The sequence below is a fragment of the Staurois parvus genome, unplaced genomic scaffold (assembly GCF_062004578.1).
Source record: "Staurois parvus isolate SC_StPar_1 unplaced genomic scaffold, SC_StPar_1.0 ptg000530l, whole genome shotgun sequence".
Classification (NCBI taxonomy): domain Eukaryota; kingdom Metazoa; phylum Chordata; class Amphibia; order Anura; family Ranidae; genus Staurois; species Staurois parvus.
In genome coordinates this window covers 7,979,859-7,991,713 of record NW_028318326.1, presented here as the reverse complement: position 1 = coordinate 7,991,713, position 11,855 = coordinate 7,979,859, and the positions used below count along the sequence as shown (strand labels likewise).

The 11,855-nt window shown below is 39.3% G+C and overlaps 1 protein-coding gene across 3 annotated transcripts in view; it reads right to left on the bottom strand.

Moving 5' to 3' along the window:
* Positions 1-2,039: 2,039 nt before the first annotated feature.
* Positions 2,040-11,855, bottom strand: part of OLA1 (Obg like ATPase 1) — a 282,107-nt gene continuing 272,291 nt past the window's right edge. For all 3 annotated transcript variants that reach the window (XM_089690486.1, XM_089690485.1, XM_089690484.1), the window contains exon 11: positions 2,040-2,523. In XM_089690486.1, the coding sequence (XP_089546612.1) occupies positions 2,422-2,523 (102 nt within the window). In that variant the 3' untranslated portion in view covers positions 2,040-2,421. The remainder of the gene's footprint in view (positions 2,524-11,855) is intronic.

Below are 11,855 nucleotides of genomic sequence, written 5' to 3'. Positions count from 1 at the left end.
CACAGAAGATCTGTGGTTAGTTCTCCAAGACGTTTTGAACAACCTACCTGCTGAGTTTCTTCAAAAATTCTGTGCAAGTGTACCTAGAAGAATTGATGCTGTTTTAGAGGCAAAGGGTGATCACACAAAATATTGATTTGATTTGGATTTCTCTTCTGTTCATTTACTTTCCATTTTGTTAACTGATAAAAATAAACTAGGAGGGGCATTCAAGTCAAACCGGGACTTATGAATTTATAATAAAAGAACACATTTCAAGGAGTGGAAACTAGTGAACTATTCTTCTGGAGTTAAAATTAATCTGTTTTACATACACCTGAGAGATTCTCAACTATTGGATAGGTCAATGCAGATCTTAGCATGCCTTCTCATTCCTCCTCCTAGTGTGAGGGGGAATCTAAAAAGTCTTTGACACGTCACATGTATGCAAAAATAAATACGAGCGACGTTCAAGTCAAACCAGGACTTTTGAGATTTTTATAAAAAAAGAACAAATTTCAAGGAGTGCAAACTGAATTTATTTTTCTACATACTCCCCTGCTACATTTATACACTTATCCCAACATTTAACTACTACCTAGAAAGCGTCGGCATAGAAAGATTTGTCAGTACGCCTGAACCATCCTAGGACAGCCTAATTCACTTCACCATCAGTGATGAAATGCCGACCACAGAAATATTTGTCTCTTTTTCAATTTCACGACCATTATCCAGGATCAGGCATTCCACATGCTGAATGTTTACAGGAATGATTGCTGTGAGCTGGGAACCACCCCAGCCTGGATCACCACTGATGGACGCAAGGCCATCTTTGAAACATTTACACCATTCAAATGTCTTAATGTGTCTGAGTGTCTCATCACCGTACTGTGCTTCAAGTCTTCTGTAGATATCCGCGGGTTTTACGCCTTTTACGCACTAACAGTATTGTCTGCCAGCTTGACTAACGGTCTCTGGACTGGCCCGCGACATGTGTCCCACCTATCAGTAATGGGACACACTTGCCACATACCACTGTGTATAGTACCGCCACGCTAGCATCCCTTTTTATATGTGTAAAATTAAAAGTCCCAGTTTGACTTGAACGCCCCTCATATTAACACTTCTATTTCAGAAAGCATTCTTAAATTACAGCATTTTTCATACCTGCCTAAGACTTTTGCACAGTATTGTAGTAGCAGGAGAAAAATGCAGTGATATTCGGCTCCTTCTAAAGCATTCAAACACCCAACGTTCGGTCTAACCTGTGTCTGGAGAAAACAAGCAAAGTCAAAAAGGATTAAGGATTGTACGTAGTTCGCCCAGACAAATGTACCCACAAGTGGAATGTTAACATAAACCGTAGGTTCAATAGTACATTTCGTAACGGACTAGAAAAGCCTAATTTCCCATTGCCAAAAAAAGGGTTCCATGGTTATAGAACCAGCATGTATATTGGATGATAGCTGGATGGTGGAAATGCCAGATAACGATTAGGCTCCATTTCTTCGACAGTGTTGCCAATTAGGTAAGTGGGTGTCCAACAACATCTACAGTTTGCAAATGACAAAACTGTTGAGTTTCCACTGCCAACTACTCAGCTACTGCAGCATGACTTTTTTTTTTTTAAAGAAAAATGAATTCCTACAATATTTCAATAGGCTCTGCAATACAAGGAAGTTGCTTTTCAAGTGACAGATTCACTTTAGTTTCTAAGCAATGCACATCCACTCTTTTAAGGGGTCTCTTTCTGCTTGTATGCCTCTACCTCCCGTATCAGTACAGAAAGGTTACAATAACATTTTTTTTAGCCTTGGCATCTAAGTGTAGATATGCTCTATCCATTTTCAGGGACACATCCACACACAATTGTTGGCAAGCTAATCTTGTGATTCCCATGAAAGACTCACTTTTCAGCTACAATGACAGCTGCCCCACACTGGCAGTTACTGTATCATACACATGTCTTAAATTCTGTAATCAGCAGCCAGCAGGTGCTGTATCGCATTCAGCACACCACATCCACTCAATACAGACATCCCCAAACACACAGAGGCTGGTTTTTGTCAAATGTTTTATTGAGTGTAGACATCTGGAGTACTGTAAAACATGCATTATCTGTAGATTCAAAAAAAGAGCCAGCCACATTGTCCTCACTGTCAGATGTGTCAGGCTTGGCATACATGATGGAGATTAATGAAGTATCATGAGACTAGAGCGAGTCCTGAAAAGCATCTATGATTTCAAGTAGGATCTTAATCATTTGGAAAGCACATTTACTGAACTTGTATTTTCACAGTGAGGTGACACATATCGTTTCAAAACAAACAGCATTTATTTGGTGGGGAGGACGAAGAGGAAAGATAGATCCCAGTTTAGTATTTAATAACAGAAATATTCTAAGTACAAATAAAAAAGCAGCCTCTGTTTTGACATTTAAAATTATTTCTTTTTGGATTGTTGCGGTGTATTGAATTTAAAGAAAATAACGTCTCCATCTTCTACCGTGTAATTTCTTCCTTGTTGTCTGTATTTTCCTGCAGCCTGTAAAACACAATATACAGAAGAATATTAATTCTTGGTAGAGAAACACTGCAGGCTATATTTATAACGCAGTAGATCTGGAACTTGCTGTGGGTGAATCTTCCTGCTCTACTAATTTATAGGATAAGTTCACCTTTGGGAACATGTTACATCCGTTTTTAGGGTGAAACATGTAACATGTTCTCATAGCTGCAGCCACCTCCCCCCTTCTGACAGATAGTATGGGGAGAAGTCTCCACGTACTGTCAAATTTGAAAACAGCGCGGCCATGCGGGGCTCCACCCACATGGCCGCACGGACTTCTGTGAATGAACTGCAAGTCCTGACAGCCTTAGCGGCTGTCGCTCGTAGTTTTCAATGAACTACCACGGCGCTGTGAAGTGCCGTGGTAGTTCATTCAAGCTTCCGGTCAGAATATCTGCTAGGCTGTACATCCCGTATGGAAGGCAGATATTCTGACAGATCTGCAGGAGACCTGCATGGCATCAGCGATTTATTGATCGCTGGTGCAATGCTTTCCAGGCTGCTGTAGACAAAAATAATAAACACATTTTTTTACCTGAAAAAAAATTTGCATTTATTATTTATGTCTATAAGGCGAACGCATCCTTTAAATGACAGGGATTACCTAAAAATGAATGTCCAGTGAAAGTCATTCACTGCTTTATAAATATGCCCTTTTGTGTTATGTACAGACATGCTGAACACAATCTTGGCTTATGGACCACCCGGCCGCACAGTACTGTGGGCAGGCGGCTTGTACAAGGACAGCGACGTACCTGTACATCGGTCCCATCTTCCAGGAGAAACAAACCAATCTTTAGTAAACAGCAGCAGGCATTACACACATTACCACTTGTTAGGCACACACTTAACCCCTTGATTACCCCGAGATGTTAACCCCTTCCCAGCCAGTGTCATTAGTACAGTGACTGTGCATAGTATCATTGATTACTGTATTAGTGTCACTGGTGATGTCAGTTAATCCATCTCCCACCAGATCGCCCACCACACTATCACAATCCCACTATAAGTCACTGATCACCACCATTACTAGCAGAGAAAAAAAAAATTGCAGTATATATTACATAGTCTGCAGACGATACAACTTCCACACAAACCAATCAATATACACTTATTGGGATTTTTTTTTCACCAAGACATGTAGCAGAATACATTTTGGCCTAAATTAATGAAGATTTTTTTTTAATTAGATGTGTTTTATAGCAGAAAATAAAAACTTTTTTTTCCCCAAAATTTCAGGCTTTTTTTATTTTATATAATAAAAAAACCCAGTGGTGATCAAATACCACCAAAAGAAAGCTTTGTGTGAAAAAAAAAATTAATTTCATTTGGGTACAGCTTTGCAAGATCGCGCAATTACCAGTTAAAGTAGCGTAGTGCTAAATAGCAAAAAATGGCATGGTCATGAAGGAGGTACAACCCCCTAAAATAACCCCCCTCCGTAAAATGGAAATCTACCTTTTCATCACAGAAACTTGCACTTGAAATATGCACGGTTTGTTAAGTTGCATATACTTTATTCTGCAATTGTCTCAGACTTTTATCGTATATTTATTTCTTTATTTCAGGTACTTATATAGTGCCGTCAATTTACGCAGCTCTTTACAAATATATTGGACATTCACATCAGTCCTTAACCCTCAAGGAGTGTACAATTTAAGGTCCCTAATTTACATTCATACATACACATACTAGGGCCAATTTAGACAGGAACCAGTTAACCTATCAGCATGTGTTTGGCGCGTGGGAGGAAACCAGAGTACCCCGAGGAAACCCATGCAGCCACAGGCAGGTAGTGCCGTGGTTGGGATTTGAACCTACGACCCTAGTACTATGAACCTTATTCAAATCTGTAAACTTTCTATTTGACTTGGGCATTATATCGGAGTGGCAATAAATGAACATGTACTGTATCCATACTAATAAAAAGGTTTATTTTGCAAGAGAAATTTAAAGCTGCTGATTCTCACCTTCCCAATGCTTCTGCTGATCCACCACTAGTCTCCCTGATATTCCCTTCTCCCCCATTTGACAGTGTTTGCCTTTGAAGACTGGCCACTTAGATGCCCAGCGCTGTATTGTGGGAGACAGAGGGGAGTGTCATGTGTTCCTCCATACCTGGAAGTTCTGGACATTGCACGTGCAGTCTGGTGGTGAGGAGCACAGGGAAAGCAAGCACCAACTCCTTAGGCTGCCACCTTTAACGCGAACCTGTGGCCACTAGCCCAGAGGAAGCGTGGCTGAGTGTGTGTGAATTGGCTACTGAAGGGGCCAATCTTTCTTACAGCTTATAAAAATTTGAAACCTGAGAATAAATTACAATAAATGTAAAGTGCCTCATTTTCATCTCTCCTGTCTATTGGATGTTGGATGTCTTAAGTGCCATACACACAGGGATATCAAGGCAAGATCCTTCCAATATTACAAAGTGGAATCTGTTTTCTAATGACAAGAGCACATTTTACACAAAATTCAGGCTCACTTTAGCAAAAAAAAAAAAAAAAAAAGTCTTCACATTTTTCTGCATGCACTGCTTCTCTCCTAAGGCCACTGTAAGCTGCTTAGCCAGGGTAACCAGTAACAACTGAAATTGTGAGACGAGGATGCTGCAAAGCGGGATGATAATATAAACTGGGGAAGTACTTAAAGTAATTGCAAAGGTTTATACATTCAATAGCTCCTTAAGATCCATATCATGCTTGTAGGGCAATTCTGTTTTTGGGGTGCATTAGAACAGCTGAACAATTACAGATGCCATTTTAATGACAACCTGCCAGTAAAACCTATCTTACTTTTTTGAGAGGTACAATCTCCAGATCTGTCATCCTTATCCTTGCATTAGTACAGCCAGCGAGGAGAACACCTAATATACTTTACAGATACTTGTTTCCAGTCATTGACCTATCATTTAGTTAATATGAGATGGTTCTGATACTAGCATACTAAAAAAAAAGTCAGCATTGCCAGTTCCAATATCTCGAATGTGTCAGGTTCCTTTTACCTAAATACTAGCATGAGATGTCACCCTTTATTACACTTGATCTGCAATGCTTTGATTTCTAGTGAGGCAACCTACTCACAAAAGCCTAAATCTTTTATGCAGTTGAGCCCAAAGATGGCCATCCTGAAAATACCTGAAGTGTGTATTCTGGAGTAGTGGTGTGACCCCAAACATGACATTGCCACGCGTTGGTGTATATGGAGAGGACAACTGCATTACAACAGCCTCCATGTCAGGGGAAAAAAATGTTTACTATTACAACCAGAAGAAACATAGAACTCCAATACCGAAAACAGTGCCGCAATGTGGGTGACATGTATGCCTGTGTCGCTGATATACACTGACTGCTCAGCTGCATACGATTTTTCAGCACAACGAATTTAAGAGGAAATTGTATGTAGCTTAAGCATAAAAGTATTATTTCTCTATGTAATTGGTATTGTGACATTTCTCCCCCAACCTCTCAAATAATAAGATAATAATAAGATTACATTGATTTCAGGAGCCATGGATTTATAATTTCAGTATTCTACCGAGCACAAAAGAAATCCATATTAGGATGTACAAGGGAACAACAGTGATCACCAGGAAGCCACATGTCAGACATAATAATACTGGAACGCAGGAGAATGAATAACCAGCACAGATACACATCCATCGACTCCACCGATTTACAGACACCATTCATTCATATGTTCACGGTTCTTCCACAGACACTGGAAAAACGTTTGTGTTGCCAACAGCAATAGGCAGGCACAGCTTCTAAATGACATTATAGAGAAGGCTGCTACCACTGGGAAATTCTTCTGAAAATGCTACTTGCCTGGCTCTCATGCTGATCCTGTGGCTTGGAAGCTTTTCAGACACCAGTCTAGAATAAGCGCATAGATCTGAAGTTTTCACCTGTCTCTGACTTTATTGTCTGCAAGCTTGTGCCAGGTCAGTGACTTCCACGTCCTCACAGATCATGGTTGTGCAGGTATACACAGTCCTCGGCTCTTTAACGTCCAAGAGAATGCTGAGCAATGCTTAAAGTATAAGTCCTCACCTATGTTCAGAGTTGCTCAGATGGATTGTTTGTTGGGGGTGGGGGTTTGCTGACCTAAATATATATTCCCTTCAATGCACATCTGTAACTTTCCTAGCAAGCTATCACAGTGTTACTGGTCTTTGTCCAGGGTTTAAGGTGGTATTTAAGTCCTGTTTTTAACATTGTCCTACAGGTAAGCCTAGAAAGAGTCTTACATGTAGATGCCATGTAAATGGCATGAACTTGCACCATTTAGTAGATATGAACATTGGCTCCAGCTGATTACGTATCTGGTGCAAGCGTAGTGTGCTCTTTTTCAGTGTGCCCTGAATGCAGATCGTGGTGCTTCGATGGCAACTCCCGTATGTATGCATGGGAGCGACCTCATTGTGGCCCGGCCATTCAAACAGCCAAGCACAAATCTGGAAGCAAGACCTAGCAAGGAGGTGGTGATAATGTGCTGCTGGGAGGACACCATTAGTTAGGTAAGTCTGTCATAATGTGTTAGTACGTGGTGTATTCTAGCACATTATGGCATTAACCTGCAAAGGCCCGGTTAGTTATTTTTTTTAGCTTTTTAGTATCATATTTAACTGAAACCTAGCTCTCCAGTAATGATTACACCCCCGAAAAAATTTGTTATGGGCAACAGACTTTTTTTCTGCAACATAAATTTAGCTACACAACCTTAACGCCATGTATTAGCTAAACTGTATACAATAACTATTTATGCCATATTTGTCAGCAGGTCTATAATCCAAACTTCTTTAAGGCACATGCCTTTAGTTGAGAGCCTAGAGTCATAAACCAATAACATGTACTGGAGGCCAGGAAGAAAATCTGCATCATTACCGGATGTAGAATAACAGAAGACATCTCTGGCATCTGTCAGATCTGCATACTTCCTGCTTGTATTTGCAGGCTAATTGTGTGCAGCCCGGGGTGCTTGCACGTCTACAGGGAAGTTGGGGATGTTTTCTCTTAGCACATTTACAGAGAATACTCTGCTTGTATACAAGTTTATCATGATATCTGAGGAAGTCTAAACTTTAATTATTCCTGTATAGTATGGCTTAAAGTGTACATAAAGGCATTTTTTTCAGTCTTCGTGTAGGGAAGGGTTAGACTCCTTGTCAGGTTTCTGTGGCTGTGTCCCAGCTGGTGACACTCTCTCCTCTATTTGTCCTGGTGACCGTTGTCACTGACACAGAAAGTAATGGCAAATCTAAAAAAAAAATTTGAGTTTTCACCAGAGCACAATGAGATGAAAATTCCTCCAGAGGGGACATCTGTTCCTGTGATAAATCCCTAAGATCGAAATTCTTTTCACTTAAAGTGGAACTTTAATCAGGCCCCTTTTTCATGTATAGCTATGTAAAAAAAAATAAAAATGAGCGCCTATACGGTTTAAAATCCAGTAATACACTGTCTCACCCTGCTCTGCACATACTCAACTGCTCTCTATTTTTCAGCACTGTCGAAAATGTGGAGGCCAATCTGCCGACAGCCTAAAGATGTACTGCTACTCAGGGGTTCTGGGGATCAGCAAATTGGCAGATTCCAGCAAGAAACAAAATTGAGCAATGGTGGAGGCAATTTACAGCTCACACTAATTTTGGTAACATAATTATATGTAGAATGTTTGTTCCTTGCTAAAGAACATTATTTTCTATCAAATTGTTATGAATAAAATTGTACTTTAAGAGATTTCCTCTCATTTCCTGCTGTGTCTCAGGAGAAGTGAAATCTCCCAGGTTCGACTCAGGCAGCAAAAAATAGCATCCCCTGATCTAAAATGGCTTTGCATATACAGTACTTCAAAGGTTTATATTGTAAAGAGCTGAGCAAACTGTTGGCGCTATATAAATCCTGTATAATAATAATAAAGGTAAGCAGTAAAAAAAAAAAAAAAAATCTGAATTTGCAGACCTTTGCCCTGATATATTCAGTAATCTTGTGTGCTTTAAAAAGCCTAACTTTTCCCAGTTACTCATGGCTTTTTAATTGCATTAGGTGTGTGTTAAAAGTTCTTTACTAGTATTTATTTGTTGTTTTATTTCTCTATAATTTGTACATTTTTTTAATGTTTTCCAATTGTAGCTGGGGTCAGAGTTTAAAAGGGTAATTGTGTTTGTGGTCACAAGTGAACACATGCATGTAGAGAATGAGTATATTAAAATTATATGATTTTGATAAAATGTTCATGTTATGCATTATAATTGTGTATATAACAAGCTAACGATTTTGTATTACATATTCAGTTCGGTGCCTGTCAGTCAACCTATTTAAAAAAATAACTTTTGTTAGAAGGGTCAAAATACAAAAATATTTTTCATCAGACACAGCTGAGGGTTAGATTAGTTCTCTACAGTTTACATTGATATAATATACTATGTTCTCCAGCGTAACTCCAGCCTAAAGCAAACTTAAGTGCTATGACAGTTGCTCTAATAGCCACAACGTGAGACTGTATTCCAGAACAAAAAGATGGAAATCAAGGTGGGGGCTAAACATTTACTTTGTGTTACCACATTTATATCAATCAAAAAAAATTTACTACATTTTTATTAAACTAGACATGCAGATGTAGAAAATTGAACTGGATGGTATGTTTATAATACAATAATAGGTTCTCATCTCTCAGATAATTGTGTCCCTTAAAGTGGAAGTCAAGGCAATATTGTTCCCATACTTGAGGCAACCCTTACTGCTAAATCAATGTACCTTGCTTTTCACGTCACAGTTCCATGGCCCGCATTCTTGATATAACAGGCACTAAATCTATATGGGCTGTATTATTGGTACTGACATACAATGGAAGCATTTCCAATAGTATGACATGGCGAGGGCGAACCCACCAGTGACATCAGAACCTCTCCACCTTCCCCTTTGTCATAGAGGTGGGCAGCATGGTACCCCTTGTGTCATGTGATCTGATCCCAAAAGATAACTTTATGTTAATTTCAAATCTTATGGTAATAAGTGATGGTTTTAACAACTTGGCTACCAAGCCTATTATGACACTTCTCATATACATCTAGAAACCAGTGGGGTTTTTTTTTTACTAGATACATACTTGGAACACCCAAACTGTATTTTATGAAATATATAGGAGAAAAAATGTTGGCTATTGAAATTTTATTTCACATAATATTTATGCAGTGGGTTTTCACACAAATTTAAAAAAAAAAAATACACTTTAATACGTTTTAGCACACACAATCACAATAATATATCCCATAGTTTGGTGAAATATAGAAGATGATGTTATGCTAAGTAAATACCCAACATGTCACGCTTAAAAATTGTGCACGCCTGTGGAATGGCAACAAACTACGATACTTAAAAATCTCCACAAAGAGTTAAAAACCTATACAGTTACCAGTTTAGCCTTGCACAGGAGGTCTGGTGGTAGTCTTGATCTGATGTTCGTGGTGATTACCTCAAGTGTGGTGCAATCGCTGTTTACGTGTTTGTGCAGGACTGATGTGAACGTTCGCATTTGTGTGTAAGCACGGGGAACGGGCAATTTAATTTTTTTGATGTTTTTATATAAATTTACACTTATATAAAATAATATTTATTTTTACACTGTATCTATTTTCTTTTTTATCAACTGTATTGCTATCACAAGGGTTGAATTACATCCCTTGTGATAGTTAGGGCAGTGACAGGCTCTCTCTACTGAGTGATCTGGGGATTATTAGACCCCAGGTCTATCCTCTACCCTCAAAAGCATCTGGTCAAACAGAGATTGGTTTGATCAGATGCTTTCACAAGCCCGTAACAGCTCGCAAACGGAAACTGGAAGTGACAAAATGCTTGTTTCATAGACCATAGAGATGATTGGGGAACCTCCGTTCCTCCCTCACCTTTATCGTCAAGTGGTGAAACTGCCGGCTTCAGACCAGGGCTCTCCGATGGAATGGGAGAGCCCAGGAAAGTGAGGGGGAAGGCAGCAGGAGAGGGTGGGGTGACCACCTTCTGCCACATGTAAAAGCAACCCAGCAGCTATTTAGCCGCTCGGATCACTTTTACATTATTCAGCATTGCCTTCTGAACAAAACAAAAAAAAAAAAGAAAAAAAAAAGATACCAGGGACATGACTGCAGCTGCAGCCATGAACCTGGTAGAACCACTTAAACCAGAGAATGTATGAGTACGGCCATCTGAGGCAAGTGGTTAGTGCATGTACAGGGAACATCCTAGCTCAAGTGTGTGTTCTAGTGATTTACCATTGTGGTGCACTGTGTTTTTTAAAGGGGTCATGTATGTTTTTTTTTTTCCATTCATTGTGATGCATTAGCAGCCCATTTATAGTGAACGGGCTGCCTTAACACAACACATGTTAATGCACTGCAATATAGCACTTAAGTGTCAATGGAACCTGAAAAAAGTGGAAAAAGTGGGAGTTCAACTAAAATTCCTATTTAAAAAGGAAGATGGTAAATAATATTTTTTCCTCTGTGTAATATTACAGAGTACTCAGCAACACCAGGACACCATGTCTTCGCTTTCTCAAGCATACATAAAACATATATGAAGGGAAAAAAAAAAAATCAAACATTGGATGTGCATGGTGTGTGGTTTATTTTTATTCCCTTGATATACGATTTGGTTTACAATTAATTAAATGTAATAGTGTTTCTTTAAATGCTCAAGAGACCATTTAATCCATTTCCTTTGCTAACCGAAACAACTGGTAGAAAAATCAATACCCATTTGTGAATCTCTAGTATGTATTAAACAAGACACGTCTAACCGGTTCATTTGCACTTGAAAGCAGCCATCTGTAGAAGGCAGCTTTGCCTAAGCAGATATGATTGCTAATAATGAAATATCCCTGTAGACTACAAAGCCCACACAGCGCTATTCAGTGTATAGTTCACAGCGCTGGCATTAAATTACTTATGCTGTGCTGCTGGTTCCAGGCACAGGAGAATCAAACTTGAAATGATCAACCCTGATAGCACGAAGCAGACACCCTTCGCTGGAAAACTCACAAGCTAAGCGCCATACAAACCCACGCTTAACAGATATGTAGAAAATAAACAAGCCAAGCCTTTCATCCCAGTATCAAATCTACTTAAAACACTTCCATTTATTTTTTTTCTAGCCCCAATTGATAGTAGTGTGACAGTGATGTTTCTTTACATTAAGTGCCACCTACAAGCATCACTCTTACATGCTCCCTAACTAATAACTGCACAGCAACCCGTCAAAAACAAAATAAATGTACATGTGGCTGGATAAAGCTCACATTACTGGCGGATTATT